At 40.1% G+C, this 17,345-nt stretch overlaps 1 protein-coding gene across 1 annotated transcript in view; it reads right to left on the bottom strand.

Annotated features, from left to right (window-relative positions):
- Positions 1-17,345, bottom strand: part of EFCAB7 (EF-hand calcium binding domain 7) — a 41,801-nt gene that overhangs the window by 4,885 nt on the left and 19,571 nt on the right. Inside the window, exons 7-13 of the mRNA XM_005284767.4 lie at positions 16,123-16,264; positions 12,261-12,370; positions 10,770-10,927; positions 10,437-10,570; positions 8,299-8,447; positions 5,539-5,748; positions 1,400-1,507 (exon numbers count right to left, since the gene is read on the bottom strand). Coding sequence (XP_005284824.2) covers positions 1,400-1,507; positions 5,539-5,748; positions 8,299-8,447; positions 10,437-10,570; positions 10,770-10,927; positions 12,261-12,370; positions 16,123-16,264 — 1,011 coding nt within the window. The remainder of the gene's footprint in view (positions 1-1,399; positions 1,508-5,538; positions 5,749-8,298; positions 8,448-10,436; positions 10,571-10,769; positions 10,928-12,260; positions 12,371-16,122; positions 16,265-17,345) is intronic.

The following is a 17,345-nucleotide window of genomic DNA, read 5'->3' as shown; positions in this document are numbered from 1 at the left end:
CAGAGGTTGGATAATGATGAAATACAGAGTGATATCATTTGAATGATCTGCATTTGAAAGAGAGACACTGTACTTCAGAGGAGGGATAGCTCAGTGATTTGCGCATTGGCCTGCTAAACCCAGGGTTATGAGCTCAATCCTTGAGGGGGCCACTTAGGGATCTGGAGTAAAAATCAGTACTTGGTCCTGCTAGTGAAGGCAGGGGGCTGGACTCAATGACCTTTCAAGGTCCCTTCCAGTTCTATAAGATAGGTATATCTCCATATATTATTATTTACTTTTAGCACTTTATAGAGCAGTTTTTTTTTTAACTTGTATACCCATTTATTTCAACTTTTACTAAAAATAGTACAACTTCTGGAATGGGAGTCAGCCAATCATATTGCCAATTGTCTAAGCACTGTCCATAAATTAAGTTTTTTTAAAAGTCTGCCTGTTGGAAATTATATTGTCCATAACGTACATCATATACATGTATTTTTTGTGTGTGACTGGATAAAGCACACACTAAGTCTGTGTTTCATGCTCATGGAATGCATCAGATGAAGAGAAACTTAAATTTGGCCCAAAATTAAAATGTTTAAGAGCCGCTTTTTTTTTTAAACAAACCTAAGATGATAATGCCAATGAAAACCAATAAACATGCCACTGCAGGTGTTAGAAGTAAATCTGAAAGTGAAATTGATTTTGCACAAAAGTAAAACTGCCTAGTTACAGGAAATTGGATTTTTAAGTTTTTAATTTTTAATAATCTAAGGTGTCACTAATAATATAAACAACATTATTCATTTGCAGCATATGGATGTTAGGTTAACAGTCTCTCTTAAATAATAGTATAATGAACATGCATCACTCTACTGCAACAACACACATAATAAAACATGATTTAATTTACACTAATCATTTAAGAAGTATAGTCATTATAATTGACGGTTCATACAGGCAAAACATCTCCTGCTTTGAAAATAATTGTGTTAGGTTTGCATTAGCATTTACAAGATTTATTAATTGGTGACCAATCTGCTATGACAACTCTCTTTTATTGACATTAGGGGCTTGCTTTTTAAATAGGAGTAAATGCTGAAAGGTATTCATAATTAGTATGTACAATTACAGTGAAAGGGCAAGCGAATCAGACATTTGCATGCAAAAACTGGCTTGTTGTACATTTGTCTGGCCATCTGCACAAGGAAATACCTGCACATGCAAGGTAGGTGCACAATTTTGAAAATCACGGCCTCCATCTTAACTATATTTCTCATGTAGATGGACAGTTCTCCTTTTGCTTCATATCCACATTCTCAATATTAATACAGAAAGATTTGCAAAAAACAAACTCTAAAGGTGCCACATATGATATTTTTACTAAGATTTTAAATTAGGGAAATAATAACATTACCATCATGGATTTTGGTGCCACTTCAACAGCAAAAATGTTGAGTCCCCTGTTATTTACACAGTTCTTACTCTGCTCATTGTTGACATGAATAACCACTTTGTTTTCAGACTGTAAGTGGGAAAACGTTAGAGGTCTCATTAGTCTTCATGATTAAATGGCCGCTTCTTATAAAACAACTTAAAGATGCTGGTTATTTCATCTGAAATTGCTATTATAATGGGATGGAAAGTTTTAAATATGTAGGATAAAATTTTAAAATGCACCTAAGTAACTTGGCATGGGACCTATGTCCTTTTTCAAAAGCACCCATGTCACTTAGGACCTCAAGCCTGATTAAAAGTCAATGGGACTCCTATGTGACACAATTGCTTTTGAAAATTTTACCCACAGTGCTAGATTCTCTGCTAGTGTAAACTGGCACAGGCCCTAACTTCCTTGAAGCTCTGCCAATCCACACCAGCAGAGAATTTGGTGCACAATGTACTTGTTTGGCATGCATGATGAGTAAACAATGTTATGCTTTGGGGCCAGCTCTATATCCAAGATATTGAACATACTACAGGAGATCTCTAGCTCAAGCAGTAGAGGACTGATTTGGGAGCTGAAGGAGCAAGATTCAAGTCAAAGAGTGAGAGAGAATGTATGTGTATGTGTAAGCAAGAGAGAGGGAGAGAGAGAGACACACACACACAGATTTGTGGTAATTATGTTCATTACGTGCGGATCATGGATTCATTACAAACAATCTCTTCCAAAATACAACTTGCTTACATATGAAATAATTCTTAAATATTCAACAAAATTAATGTAAACAAAACAGTTTAAATAATGAGCTACATCCTGCCCTTTGATGTGTGTGTCCACGGCACCCACTGAAGCTGTGCACACACTTCTGAGAATGAAATACGACCTAATAAATAAAACAGGAGACAGTCCAACTGGTTTTTAAGAAATGAATGGTATGGCCCAACCACAGCACAGAACCTCAAGCAGTTCTGTGGTGCCACCTAGCTCCAAAGACAGGAATCAGAAGTGGGCTGTAGTCCACGAAAGCTTATGCTCTAATAAATTTGTTAGTCTCTAAGGTGCCACAAGTACTCCTGTTCTTCTTTCTAAAGACAGGAATGTTTGCAAACTCTGGGAGAGCAGGCCCCCGCTTCTGGGTAGATGGGTAGTGGCTAAGTGACTGTCCAACTCCACAGACGGTGAATTACACCCCAAATGCCACCTCTGACAGCCAAAGCACCATGTCAGGGACACAGTGACTTTTGAACACCTGAGCAACAGTGGGTTGGATCTGACTGAACAGACCATGCTGCTCCCAGCTTCCAGTGAATGACTCTGGAATGGAGTTGTCAGTCAACCGGGCTGAAGATCCCTCCCCACTCCTCTCAGAGAATGGGGAGAGGTAACCCATAACTTGTAAGACCTCATCTCCAACCCTCTCTCCTGCCCTCCTCTGTAACCTCTGCATCCCAGTGGTGAGTAGAAATGGTCAAAATCTACACAGGAAAGCTTACGGATAAGAAGAAACTTTAAGCTTTTCTATGGACAGCAATCAAATTACAAAGCCCCTATGGGCTGGGCCTAATTATCAACTGGCCCAGTGCAGAGCTGGTATATTCAACATGCTACTTATTGCTGTACAAAATAGCCCAGACTGGCCCCATAGAGCTGATCTAGCATGTTACATGCTCTCAGAAAAACAATCAAAGGAACTATTTCAAACTGGAAAACAAGACTTAAATTAAAGACATGCTAGTCTGTATTGCCATTCACTCATGTTTAGATAAATTTGGATTTCACATGGGCATTGAGAAATGCTAGAGATTCTTAGAAGAATGCTAACAAACAATTGCTGCTCCTTATTGTGAAAGGGAATAGGAATATGATTGTATCAGACAGCAGCCTCTTCCTCCTACTTAACGGCTACCTATGACTCTATAAAGATAAGATTGGCAGAAGTGCTGTCTGTGATGCTCACAGTACAAAAGGTTTATGTAGATTAGAATGCAAATATAATTATGTTTGAAATAGCCTGAGGCTGAAAAAAACAAACACCACTCTGTGTTTATCTTTTCATTAGTATTATTATTATTATGTTCTGATCTTTTCTTTGGGAGGGGTCTACATTTCTACATGGGAAGCGAGATGAAGATGGTTCATAGAGAAAGTATTCTGTACTGTGTGTGAATAACAAGTGGACATGGAAACAGATGCAGAGACTGTTTAGTACATTTTTATTTCAAATTGCAGGCTATGACCTGATAGAGTTAATTTTAGGGCCTACATGGGCAGGCGAGAGCCATGGCTCCACCTACTCTCTACGCCCTTTGGGGCTGTGTGTGCAGGGACACAGACCACAGAAGGATGGGAGATAGGCCTTTTACTCCACCTATAGCTGCTGGGAAGGGCCAGACAGAATCCATCCCTTACTTACTAGCATATTCCCTTATAATTAACTTTAGAAATAATAAACCATTATTTCCATTATACTTGCAATCAATGCCTGTATTTATGATTTGAAGGGTTAGTAGTAAACTCTGTGGAGACTATGAGAATGATGATATACATAACATTGCCCATTTATCTTTTGCAGTCTTTTGTAATAATAATAATAATAAAAAAAATACTAAAATTTTCATGAAAGTTCAACAAACTGGTCCAGTGCAGAGCAGAGAAACTTGTGGAATCAAAATCTCCATTGGTGTAAGTGACAGTTCCATTAACCAGCAGAGAATTTGGCCCTCGGTATTTAAGAACTTCTCTGAAAAATTCCCAAGCTGCATCTAATTTATCTACCTCTGAAAGATGAAGTGCTGAGAGAGTCCTGCCCGGATTTGAACCTGTGGTTCCAGGGAGTCTAGATATTTCAAACTTACTATTAGATCACCAAGTCATTCCCTCCTGATAAGTGTTCCCTTCTAAAAAAATTTGGCTACCCACATTAGGCCCTAGTTTTATTCTAGCATCTGACTACACTATTTCTTTATTCTGAAATCCTAAGGTAAATGAAACTGAGTGTGAATAGACTTGGCATTAGGCCCTAAGCAAAAGGGTTTGAAATTTCTGTTTCCATCTCACTGAACACTTTTGCCTGTATTTACATGTATTAGCTTGGATTAATAATTAAGTAAATCTTTTGCACAACAATAGAGAAAGAAGCCAAATCCTTCTGCAAGACATTCAAAAACCTGAACAGACCAGGACAAGACTCAAAATAAATGGCAGAAACTGGTGGACGCCCTACGTACCTCTGGGTGCGGGAGGAGTGGCGGATTAGCCACCGGACCAAAGGGGTCTGTGCCCAGGGGCCCTGGCCAATTGGGGTGCCCCCATGCCCCAACCCGTGCTGCCCGCCTCGCACTCCAACCGTGGAGTGGGGGAAGCTCCCTGGCCCCGTTCCCCGGTTGGAGGTTGGAAGCCCCCGCATCCCAATCTTGTTCCCAGGCAGGAGCACCGGGGGTGGTGGTGCAGAGGGGACTGCAGGCGCCCCCACTTGCTCTGGCCCAGGGCCCCCCCAAACCCATAATCCCATTCTGGCGGGAGGATACAGAAAGAAGATAGCTTTAAAGGTAACAGTTTAATGCTTCATCCATAATAAGCCCCTAAAACCAAAATCTGTGCATATCACTGTTCACTCTTAGTACACATTTTTTTCTAAATGCAAAATTTGTAGAAACTGATATTTTTCCATGAACAGTTTTGCTTTGAACTGATCAGCATTTTCTAGTGACAAAAACTCTTTACTGAAAAATTCCTGATCAGTTCTAATCATGAAGACATAATATTGCTAATCTTTTACACCACAAAAGTGCAATGCCTTTGTAAATACAGATAGGAATTCAGCTGATAATACAGTATGCAAATGCCCAACATCTTCTTAGTACATGAATGTTTTCTTTAGGCCTGATCCAATGTCCATTTGACAAACTGGTAGATGGACAAACTCCCATTGTTTTCAATGGACTTTGGATCAGTCCCTTAAAGAAGGGGCTTTTTTTATTAAGTAGGTACAGAATCTATATATCAGAAAGTGTTACTACAGAAAGCTTAATGACAAGGGAGTAACAACAATGATGTACATTAGCACGAAAATTATTTTGTTTAATGTGCATAAGAGAAATATCACACAATACCTTATTTTCAATAACAGAAGTGATCCGTGTATCACTTTTGTAGGTATAGACAATTATACTTTCACCACTATCCAGTACTTTGGCATCTCCTTGGTTAACAACAGACTCGCAAATTGCCCTGTTAAGTTGCCTGCTGCCTGCCTCCAGATAAACGGCTTTAATTCTGGGTTTGCATTTTTCAGCATAGATGTCAATGACAAAGGGGCATGCCTGTTATAGAAGAAAAATACAGTAATGATATACAGTATACTGTTTAGTTCTTGTTACTTTATGCCTAATTTATTCCTTGGATTTTTATTCCCAGCTCTGTTTTCACAGTTGCTCTGATGCAGAATTATCCAAATATAGATGCGCCATTGGGTATAAAAAATAGACAGACTTAGAAAACTCTAGATTTCCTGTTCTTTATAACCTTTTTTGGTCATTCAGAAATTAGAATAAATCAACACAGCACACAGCCATCACCGATAGTGCAAGCCTTGATGCAGTGAAATATACTGTACCATTCATCTTCTCAGATCACAAAATGTATCAGGCACAGAAGATGAAGTACTAGGGATTTGAGCACCAGAAATAACCCTTTCCTTCTCAGTATTTTGGCAAACTCTTGCCATTCAAATAACTGGTTTTTGCATGCAGATTTAAAATTGAAATTTTGTGATAGGAAACACTCTTTGCGCTTCCATTTTGTTGGTTACGATTAGTATGTGTGCCAACAAGGAGATGAGATTCTTCTATTACTTTTAATAGGCTCAGTAAGAGTACATCTGCTTTTAAAATGACCATCAGAATCTGCTGTCTGTTAGCATCAACACATTTTTACTTCCATTTTTACTTTATACAGTAGAACACCTCGGGAACTGTTCATAACTGTTAAATGTTTGTAACTCTGAACAAAATGTTATGGTGGTTCTTTCAAAAGTTTACAACTGAACATTGACTTAATACAGCTTTGAAACTTTGCTAGGCAGAAGAAAAATGCTGCTTTCCCTTTATTTTTTTAATAGTTTACATTTAACACAGAACTGTACTTTGTTTTTTTTTTTTGGGTGGGGGTGGGGGTGGGGGTGGGGGGGAGGTTCTGCTGCTGCCTGTTTGTGTTCTTCCGGTTCCAGAAGAGGTGTGTGGTTGACTCGTCAGTTTGTAACTCTGGTGTTCGTAACTCTGAGGTTCTACTGTAGTTGCTGTTAAAAGTGCTGCTGAAAGGGTAATCCAGGAACTGAGGGGTTAAATTATATGTGCTATTGAAGCAAACGGTTCAAGCACACGATATATAGTTTGTACTTATCCTTTGGGAAACAAAGCTTCTAACCCTCAAACCACAGTTGTGCAAGGCAGAGAACCCTTCTTTGTTAGAGAACAGCTCTCTCTGGTGTCCAAACTGCAGAAAGACAGAGCATCACGTCTTTCCAGCTTTGTTAGGGATATTTGTAGGACAAGTGATGAAGTGTAACCCAGTGAGAAATTGCTCACAACCATTTGCTAATTTTTTAAATCTTCTCATTGATATGAGAATGGCTAATTCTAGCCTCCCAAATCCCAAAATACTACCACATCAGTGTTTTTGTGTTAGTAGATTTTTGTTTCACGTGCACAGAATGGTTTTCTTTGACAATTACATAGTCATTGCTTTGGTTTAAGAGAAAGTAAACAAAGAAAAGAAAATGATCACGGGGTGATAAAAAAACAGCTTTTCTTGGGAACAAGATATAAATACTGGACTTTCCTGCATATTTATAGAAGGTTCTTTTTGCGTCTTTATAGCTTTGCTTTACTTCCCCAATCCTTTGCTAGAGTTACCCTTTGAAAACATCTTCTGTTGACAGAGTGGTAAGGAAGTGTGGGCCTTTAAAACCAACCTCAATGCCACTTGGGCACATGAGTGCATGGGGAAAAGAATTCCTGATCCTACATATGACACAGATTACTTTCTGGGCATTGCTATGACAGTATGGTGAGAGGCAGCAGTAAAAACCCTAAAATAGCTAGTTAATCCTGTCTGGAGTGTTTGATCTCTGAGTCCATGTAAAAACACATTACCTGGAAGGTGTATTTATTATTGTTTTCATCTGTGGGTAGGTTCTCCTTGTCCTGCTCAGTGCAAACACCCTCCCTCATCCCCTGCTTCCATCTTTGATACCTCATTCTGCACCTGACTCCTTCATGGTTAATTCTGGAATGAATACAAGTGGCAGCCATTTATTTGTTTTCAAGGGATGCTCTTCACAGCAACACACAGATGCTTTTTGGCTTCCCTTGTGGTTTGAACTAGGGGAGGGATTCTTTCCCAGTTAGCCAGGCCATGTTGGAAACCAGATTCAGAGCTTGGATAGCGAGAGCCCTGCACCTTTGGGTGCATTGACAGGCCACAATTTTCTGCCTCTCTCTTCTCACCCACCACCTCACTGAGAACTGCTTCTCCCTAGCAGGTCACACCAAGCCCTCCGGGTGGTATGTCCCTAGTCTCTCTAACAGGCCCTGTAAAATACTGGTATCCAGCCTCTGGAAGATAGTTTAGTTCTCTCTTTAAACACTGAGGGTTGTCACTGCAGCAGCTCTGATCTCTACCTCCTCGGCTGTCCCCCTCAACAATGCTAGCCCAGGGAATAGAATGCCAGACCTGAAATGCATCGTGGAAACCTTCCTAGCTGCATTGCTGGCCTACTGAAATCAATTTATGAAGGTCAGAAGCAGTGTTGCAGTTAAACGTGCAGCAAGTTATATGGGAAGTTGTGTATTTTTGATACACAACTATCATACCTCTGTCATTTCCAGTGCTTTATTGTAGCCCAGTGACAGTAAAGTGACCCAGAGGTCACTAGGATCCCCTTCACGGTCATTGGCCTCCATGAGATTCAAATCCATAAATCCCTGTCTTGTTAGCTCATTCTTCTTTGTGTCAAAATTCTCTGTATAAAAGGAAACAAGATAGCTCTTAAATTACTTCTTCCTCGGGCATACAAACCTGCAGTCTCCACCCTGGCCTTTCTTAGGCAAAGCTCCCATTGACTTTAGTGAGGGCTGCACGATTTGGCCATTCGTCTTGCAGCCTCTAGTTCTCCAAATTTCATTATAAAATGCTGAAATGGTAAAAGATTTTCTTGAGTGAAATGTGTGTTGTTTACAGGGCTTCCCCTAGGATTTTAGGGAATGGCAGAGGCCGCAGGCTCATTGGCCCAAGAGAGGGGGAGGTCTCAAAATGTAGAGTGTGGCTTGAATGATTTTTTTCCCCCACGGCAATATCTGCAGTGGAGCAAGATTTTAAGAAAAGAGAGTTCTGGGAACAGGAAATGAAAGTCCAGTGGAGCTGTAGTGCTTTGGGGGCACTCTTGATAGAACATGTGTCAGCAAACATATAATTGAAATGTTCCTATGTCAGAGAATTTTAAAAATGGTTTTCTCATCATAACAATGTTAAATCTTGACTATATATTATTAAAAAGGGATTACCAATTTAATAAATCTATCTCAGGGTTGAGATGCTATTACAAACTGCTTGAACTTTGCTCTCAAGATTTATGATATTCATCTGAATCCTTCGACTGATTAATGTCTGGTAATCCATCCAGCGTGTTCACTGACACTTCCTCTCTCATAGGCACACACAAATATAAATAAAGGTATAAAAGGTGGTGCAGAATCTAGGGGGAAGAAACAGGAGGAGAAAAACTGATTTACAGGAGAACAGTATTTGGATGACCTCTCTATCGTTCAGAAAAAGTTCCAGACACACTGTGGGGGTTTTAGACAGAAATGTTCAATAGGACCTGCAAAATTTAAAATGTTGTGGCCAGAATTAAGCAGGTTAAGAGGGGGTTGTAGCCAAATCACCACTGTCAACTAACTCTGACCTATCTTTCTATCTAGTCACTTATACCGCCCCATCACTGTAGTATCTGAGCATCACAAAATCATTAATGAATGTATCCCTTGTGTGGCAGAGCTGTATGTCATCAGGGCTTTGAAATATAACTGAATTTAAGTGTTAAACAATGCTACAAAAATGTGTGTTTTTTCCCCCTGCCAACTGACATTTAAGGCCAAATACTGCCCTCAAAAGGTGCAGGACTCTCACTGGCATTAATTAGAACAGTGCCTACAGATCAAGAGCAATACATGACTGTAAGAGTCCTAAAAATCTGGCAGGTTTTCAACACCAATGCACAGAAGTCTTAGAAAGCATGTTTGCAGTTGTGAGAAGGACAATATGGACAATTGTATGGACTGTTTATGAAGTTTTAAAAGATTGATTTCCAATGGAAAATACCTACATCTGGAGAAGCATTGCTCCAATTGATATTTTCTAGTGAAAACAATAATAATATGCACTAACTGTCCTGTTTTTCATGTTCAAAGCTCTTCACACACATTGATTAACTGACCTTACAAAACCCTGTGAGGTAGGAAGGGATTACCATCTCTATTTTACAGACGAGTAAACTGAGACAGAGAGTAACTGCAGCAGGTGGATTCAGTATAAGACCCACAATTAGAACTTTATAGTTCTTGGCACTCAGTTCTCTATTCAGAACATGTCCCTCACCCACAAAACTTGAAATGCACAAACAGCCATGAGAAGCATTTCTTCTACAGATGGACTATTAAACACGAGGACTGCAAGCCAACGGGACAGAAGAAGAATAAAGTGATAGGAGAGTGCAGGAAAGGAAAACGGCGAGAAGATGGGGTGGTGGCGGATCGAAAACAATGGGGAAGGGGAGCAGTATCTATCACACTATCTTGCTTTGGGCTACCCAGTAATTAGTGTACATATATATATATATGTATATGTATGCATGAATCTATATTAAGAATAACATTGTATATGAATGTAGGTAACGTCTCACCAAAAGTTCAACATTACTGGTCAGTTGAATTAAGCAGAGTTACAAGCTTACCCTTGCATACAGTCCAGGCTTCCTCGTCACATTTCTCGCCACTAGTCCTCAGCTCAAAGAAATTGTATTCTTCCAGGCTCAGAAGGCCATTTCCATCTAAATCAATCATTTCAAATATGTCTGATAAAGCTGCTCTAAAAGACGGAGAAGACAAGACCGTTTTTAAATGCTTCAGCTTCCTTCCTCACACCGTTGCAGTGAATGATCCAATACGTTGAAAAATGCTTTTCCAAAGCAACGGCATCCAGACAGAAATGAATTCAGCAGCATAAAGGATACTGAGAATATATACTTTTAGGACAGCTAGCATGCCTCCTTGCAAACATGACTCACTTGAACTCTTTGGTAAGGGCCAGCTCTCCATCTTCATCTCTATAAACCAGTTTGGCTTCTCCAGTAATTTGCTTTTTTATCTTCTTGAGCCTACAGCCAGTTGTGAATGGAATTAGCCAGTAAATACCAGGTCCCAGTTCACCTTTCCACATAAACATCTATTCTCAATGGAAAACAGAGAAATCTGTGAGCCATTATTTATCCAAATCCTGCCTTCATTATTAATATTCCCACAATAATGATCAACAGAAGGTACTCACTGTTACAGCCCCCATATTTTCTTTCCCTAGAGATGGCAAATCCCAACAAGATGCTTTTCATGCCAGTATATAGACATGAGAACTGCCAGTTGTAGTAATATTTACTTAGCTGTGTAGGACTACAAGCAGCCTGACTGGAACTGTTCAACATTTCTGCTGCCCCACAGATTTTTAACCAATTTAAAACGTTAAGCTTGAAAATAAAACAAAAACAAAACAAAACACTTTTCCTGCCAGAGGAGGCAGATTGACAAAACTGCACCAACTTTCTCATTGTTTCCCCCTGAGAGTGTAAATCAGCTGCAGACTGGCTCACAATCTGGCCCTGATTCATCAACCTGCATCAAATTTGCAACAAAAGTTTTGCATGGTTCCTTGTAAATGTTCACAAGCAACAAGGGGTGCAAGAGACAGGCTTGCCACATGATTAAAGATCAGGGCTGGGATTCAGGAGACCTAGGTTCAATTCCTAGTTCCGCCAAAGTCTTCCAGTGTGGCCTTATGCAAGTCACTTAGTCTTTCTCTGTCTCAGCTCCCCTTTTGTAAAGCGGACATAATAATTCTCTCTTGTTTATTAGATTGTAAATGCCCCTGCCCCAAACTCATTTCCCTGTGGCTTGATAGCTGAGGAGATGATTTCACATTGTCATTTCTCCCTCTGTTGGTTTTACCACAGGAGAGGAGCATGTACCAGTGTGTAACTATGGCTGGACTCATACCCATGGCAGAGGGAAAGAGGAGTGAAGGGAAAGTCCATGAGGTTGACCTTGTGGTGTTTTGATCTCTTGCAGGCAAAGGGAAGGTGGCTTTTGGGGGTGAAACTGAGCTTCCCCAGGCAAATCCCTTGAATCTTGGAACATCTGTACAGAGAACCAGCAACTCAACATTTTCCCCTGTCCTCCCCTTTGGGAACATAGCTCTTCCAGGAGTAACCTCAACTCTTCTTTACCTGTGCACTGCAATTCCCTGCACCTCAGGTGTTAGGGTTTGAAAGGTGTGGAATTAAATTAATATTGCTAGGAAGAACATTAGCTTCTGCTGACTTCAGTGGCAGTAGCCCTGACAGTTTTGCACAGGAAGAAGCATAGAGCAGCTGTTCCTCATTTCTGCCTTCTCACCTTCTGGCATGTCATCCTCTCAAACCTGTGCAGGCCCAAACTGTGCTGTGTTGACACATACATAAAGATTTTTTTTAAAAATCAACATGAGAAATGTAAGGAAAACGTCTGACCTCTTTATTTCGTGCTTCAGTAAAGCTCACAAGCTGTAGGTTTTCTTGGCTTTCATTTTCCTTGAGAACATACAAAGCTGTGTCCACTGATAACCATGGAGAAGTTTTTCCTACAAAACAAAAAACCCTCAACCAACCAGCAAACCCCACTCCTCCCCGAAACCAAACACCCCTCTCCTTCCCAAAAAAACCCAAGTATTTAATAACTGCATAAATTTAGGGCATAATTCTCACTTCTGTTCCACACTGTGAACCTTTCTATTATATATTCTGTGTTCATTTCACATGCAGAACTTCAGTTGACCTCAATGGAAGAGCTGCACACAGAATGAGTTTATAATATGCTTTTGAGATCCCCAGGGTATCTCAGAGCAAAGAATTTGCCCTTAGTTTTTGACACATAGTGATTACTGTTAAAAGGTCTCAAATGCCAAATGTTTTGGTAGCTATAGAAGTTACACTAGTTCCTTTCTACCAATAAATAACAACACTGTTTATTACTTTTGTTATTGAACAAGACATTTCTCGCATTTGCAATTAAAGTTATGTCAGCAATTGAGAGTCCCTCTTCTGAGGGTCTGTAAATGTTGTTACGATTTACTTTGATTGGAAATCTAGCTTTTGTTTATTTAATAGCGTGGAAAAATCTTAATAAACAGCACAATGTGTCAATGTGTATTCGTACTATACACTGTCAGTGAAGATCCCAGGGTAGTGGAACGCCAAACCAGCATGACTGTCCTCAAATAACTCACAATTGCAACATAATATACTCAGCTACTGTACAATATCTGGAGTTACCATTCTCGGGGTGCAGAAGTCTCTGAAGGATATGACACAATAATATTTGAGCTTTACCTTGCAAGCACCTGACACACACAGAGTCAAAACCTCTATTTGATTTGTACTAGGTCCAGTTTGAATGGAGGCCTGATCCTATATAAGCTACTATGCATAATTCCATTTTATTCCATCTGATTTTGTGTAATTTCTCAAGCCCTGGTGCACTCAAACAAATTAGCTACTTAGTGGTCTTCAAGTTAACAACAAAAGCAAAACCATAGTACAGGCTTCAGTTTCCCTCCCATCTAGCAATTCTGTGTGAGTTAATGTTAGGTTGTTGCTACGTACCACAAGCATTGCCCTCTCCTTTGTTAAAACCTCAAAGTTTTTTTAAAGTTCTCATAAAAAAGGGAATTGCTGTGCTACTAGACATATTCCTGCTTCATATGTAGTCAATGCACCACCTCCTTTTTCTCTGTCAGATGCAATAGGAGCTTTTGATTCTCAGCTATGTCTCAGAATCATTTGCAGAATAGCAGCAACCACTACAGAAGATTCTCAGGCATGTTTGGGATGCAATAGCATCTGTTACGCATGACTGAGCAGAAAAAAGTGACAGCTTTTTGGAGAAAAATGTCCAAGCCAGGGGACTGGATGCACTGCTGGGTCAGCTAGTAGGAGGAATAGAGTGCAGAATGCTTGTAGAGGGGTCAAATATCCCAGCTTTGCCCAGTTTTGGCCCTTACCTTCAGACAGATGAAAATTAAGATGGACATGCTACGAACCCCTCAGACAAGGTTTGTAATAGAAACATGAAGAGACCCTTAATATCATAAAATGCTATCATACATTTTAGCTCTTACTACTGTCATTTGGGAGTACAAGACACCCTGCACAAACAAAAAGCACTTACTGAGTTTTGTATCTTTGTTTCCCAGAAAACATGCAAAATAAAATAAAAAACAATTTAAGGGACATTATCAAATTTGTTGCTAATAGTTAAATTTTATAATAGCAAGCTTTTATCAAATCTGAGGTCTACAGAATTTTTTTTTAAATTCCAATGAAAGCAAATTTTAAGCAAATAAACATATTGCTCAAGTGTTTGGGACATCAACACTACAATACTAAGAACCTAAGAGCGAAGGTGACTATGAACAGAAGTATAACTAACTTCAGTGATGTTCACTGACTAAGCAAAGAGAAATGCAGATAGTAAACAAAGTGCATAAATAGTGACAAGCAAACTGTATTTTAAAGGGACATGGTCAACTCAAAAACCACACCTGTCTGAAAAGTTTTAGCCAATTATTGTTACAAGTAACACCTAAGATAGCCATTACTGAAAGAGATCAGAGAAAATTATTTTTGTCTATTTTTTCCTGTTTATTTTGTGTATTTGTCAGCACATAATAGTCAGTTTCATGGTAGTCAGTTTATCTTCATACAACAACAGCAGAGAGAAAAAAAAATTAAATATAAAATGTGGTTGTAAAAGCACAAGAATTGGGAGGGGACAGATGCAGTAACAACACATATTTTGAAACTGATGAGACCTCAAGTTGAGGGTGTTCATCTAATGTGTTTTTAATATTCTTAATGTGTTATTAATAACCTTGGTAAATAAATGTTCTTTCTTACAACTGGTGGGACAACTCAGAAGTGACTAGTGATTTTGGGTGCCCAAATTCAGACACTTTAACAGAACTGATTTTCAGAGGATGGGTGTTCAGCACTTTCTGAAAATTAGGTTACTTTAAGATGCCTCAAATTGATCACTCACATTAGATATAGATATATATGGGTGTTATATATATAAATTGTAGCAGACCGCTGACTCACTGGCATGGCACCTCCTGCTGGTCGTCTGGGAATTAGCTCAATTAGCACTCGGCGCACCTCCTGTTGGCCGGTGTCTCTCCTACCTCAGGCCCCGTGTCCCTTCCGGACCCCAGTGCCCCTTACGCTGGGGTTCTGCCCCACAGCAGTCCCCACGCTCTAGGTCTCCCCTCCCAGAGGAACCCCCAACCCTCTATGCCCACCTTGCCTCAGTGGCTACTGCCAGTCATCATCTAGCCCCCTTTCCCTGGGCAAATTGCAGTCTGTGATGGCCACTCATCACTGGCAAGGGGGCTGGACCAGCTGCCTCTGCCTATCCCCGGGCTGCACCTCTGCAGCACCAGCACCTCCTTTGGCCTTCAGCAAGGCTTCAGCCTGGGAGGTAGCCAGGCCTGAGCTCCGCTCCGCTTTTTGCTTTGCATACCCAGTGCTCCCAGGCAGCTAAGTACTTCCCATTCCAAGGCTGGAGTGAGACTCTGACCCAGCTCCTCCCTTCACCCTTCTTATACTGGCCCAGGCTGGCCCTGATTGGCTGCCTCAAGCCCGCTCCTGTTTGGTTCCCTAGGGCAGCCCTTTCCCAGGGCTGTTTTTACCACCTTCCACACACAAACCTTTCCTTATCCAGTGTATGAAAAAGACACAGGCAACAGGGACAGATCAGAAAAAACTAAAAATTTAGGGCCTGATCCAATGCACATTGAAGTCAACAGTTGCCTACCCAGTGACTTCAGATCATATCCTTATTGATTAAACAGGAGACTGTATAAACTCAGTGGCAGAGGTCCTAACTTCATAACTTGGCAGAGCGACAGTGGAGGACTCAACTCACCCATGACCAGATGCCACCCACATTTTTCATTCTGCTAGTAAAAAGGTTATAACATTACTGTAAATCCAAGGCTAGACCATGACCATCAACCACTGGTGTCCACTACTGCATTACTGGAGATACTAGATTTTTTGTAGGGAGATCTGGCCCTGCATGCAGTGTTGTTGTAGCTGTGTTGGTCCCAGGATATTAGAGAGACAAGATGGGTGAGGTAATATATTTTATTGAATCAACTTCTGTTGGTGAGAGAGACAAGCTTTTGAGCTTTAAGCTGGTCCAATAAAAGATATTACCTCATCCACCTTGTCTCAGAGCAATCTCTGGCAGTTCCATAGGGTATTCTGCAGGACATGTCAGTTTCTCAGACCTCCCTGCTGATTTTCCAAACAAACAAAATATAAATATGCTTACCTTCTAACTGGCTAAGGTTTAAAGGTTTAATGGTGATATATACTGTTGACTTTTGAGGTAAGTACAACTTATATTTATGAGTAATGATTTCACCATCTTGTTCTAAGAAGAAGCATCCTTTGGACTGTGCACACTGCCAATCCTGGAAACAAAAACAAATATGTATATTAGAAGTTCATCTTGGTCTTTAATGCTTTTCTCTCAGTAAATTATTTTGGTCTTAGCTACAGCTGGGTGAAGGCTGCATAAAATCTCCTGCAATACTCCTCTGAATTTTTAAATGAATTCACTTAAGCAGCATGTACACCTCTTTTGTATTCGCTTTCTGCAGATATTCTAGCAAACCTGCTTCACAAATTTTACTCTCAGCTGCTGAAATATTTGCGGAAAGTGAATTTTGAGCTGCATAACTAGCCAATTATGTGAACTCCAAACTGAGAATTTAACACTTGAATATGCAATTTGAAAACTGTGCTGTTATTAGTTCCATCGGGTCATCCAATCAGGGAACCTAACGAACTGGCTGAACAACCAAGAATTCTTTGTTCAGAAAGTCACAAGCAGGTAACATTTGTCAAATAAATTAATCATGAATTATTCACCAAAGATACTCTTTTAGACCCCAGTTCAGCTACGCATGAACTTAAATCCACCTCAATTCAGAAAATCATTTAAGCACATGCAAAATTCCCTTTGAAGTCACTGGGACTAACGCATGTGCTTAAGTGCTTTGCTGAATTGGGTCCCGAGGCACAGATCCTCCAAAGATATTTATGCACCTAAGTCCTATTCATTTCAAGGGTTGTTAGGCACCTAAATAACTTTGGGGGATCTGGGCCTGCGAACACGTAGCTGCATCACCCTCAAAAATCTAACACAAGTTGGCCTGATACACACACTTCATTCAGGATGCAACAAACTGACAATTTTCTGCAATATCCTGAATGAACTTTACTGAATTAAATTAAACTGTATTAAACTTTTGGAGTCCATTGTATTAAAAATGCAACTGTGTATGTGCTATTGTGGAACTATATGTACGTCCATGGAAAGGGTAAATAGGAGAACAGGGGGTGATTACGCAAATTCACTCAGGTTGTGACATCTCCAGAGAAACCATCCTGCTAGAGAAAGATGCATATACTAGATCAAACTAGATTCTTCAGAGACCAACAGACAAAAGAAGAGGGTTTGGATAAATAGTCTGGTTTTAAACTGGTTCA

The sequence above is a fragment of the Chrysemys picta genome, chromosome 8, assembly GCF_011386835.1.
Source record: "Chrysemys picta bellii isolate R12L10 chromosome 8, ASM1138683v2, whole genome shotgun sequence".
NCBI lineage: Eukaryota > Metazoa > Chordata > Testudines > Emydidae > Chrysemys > Chrysemys picta.
Note: the sequence above shows the minus strand (reverse complement) of the source record. Positions and strands in the feature narration are given on the sequence as shown.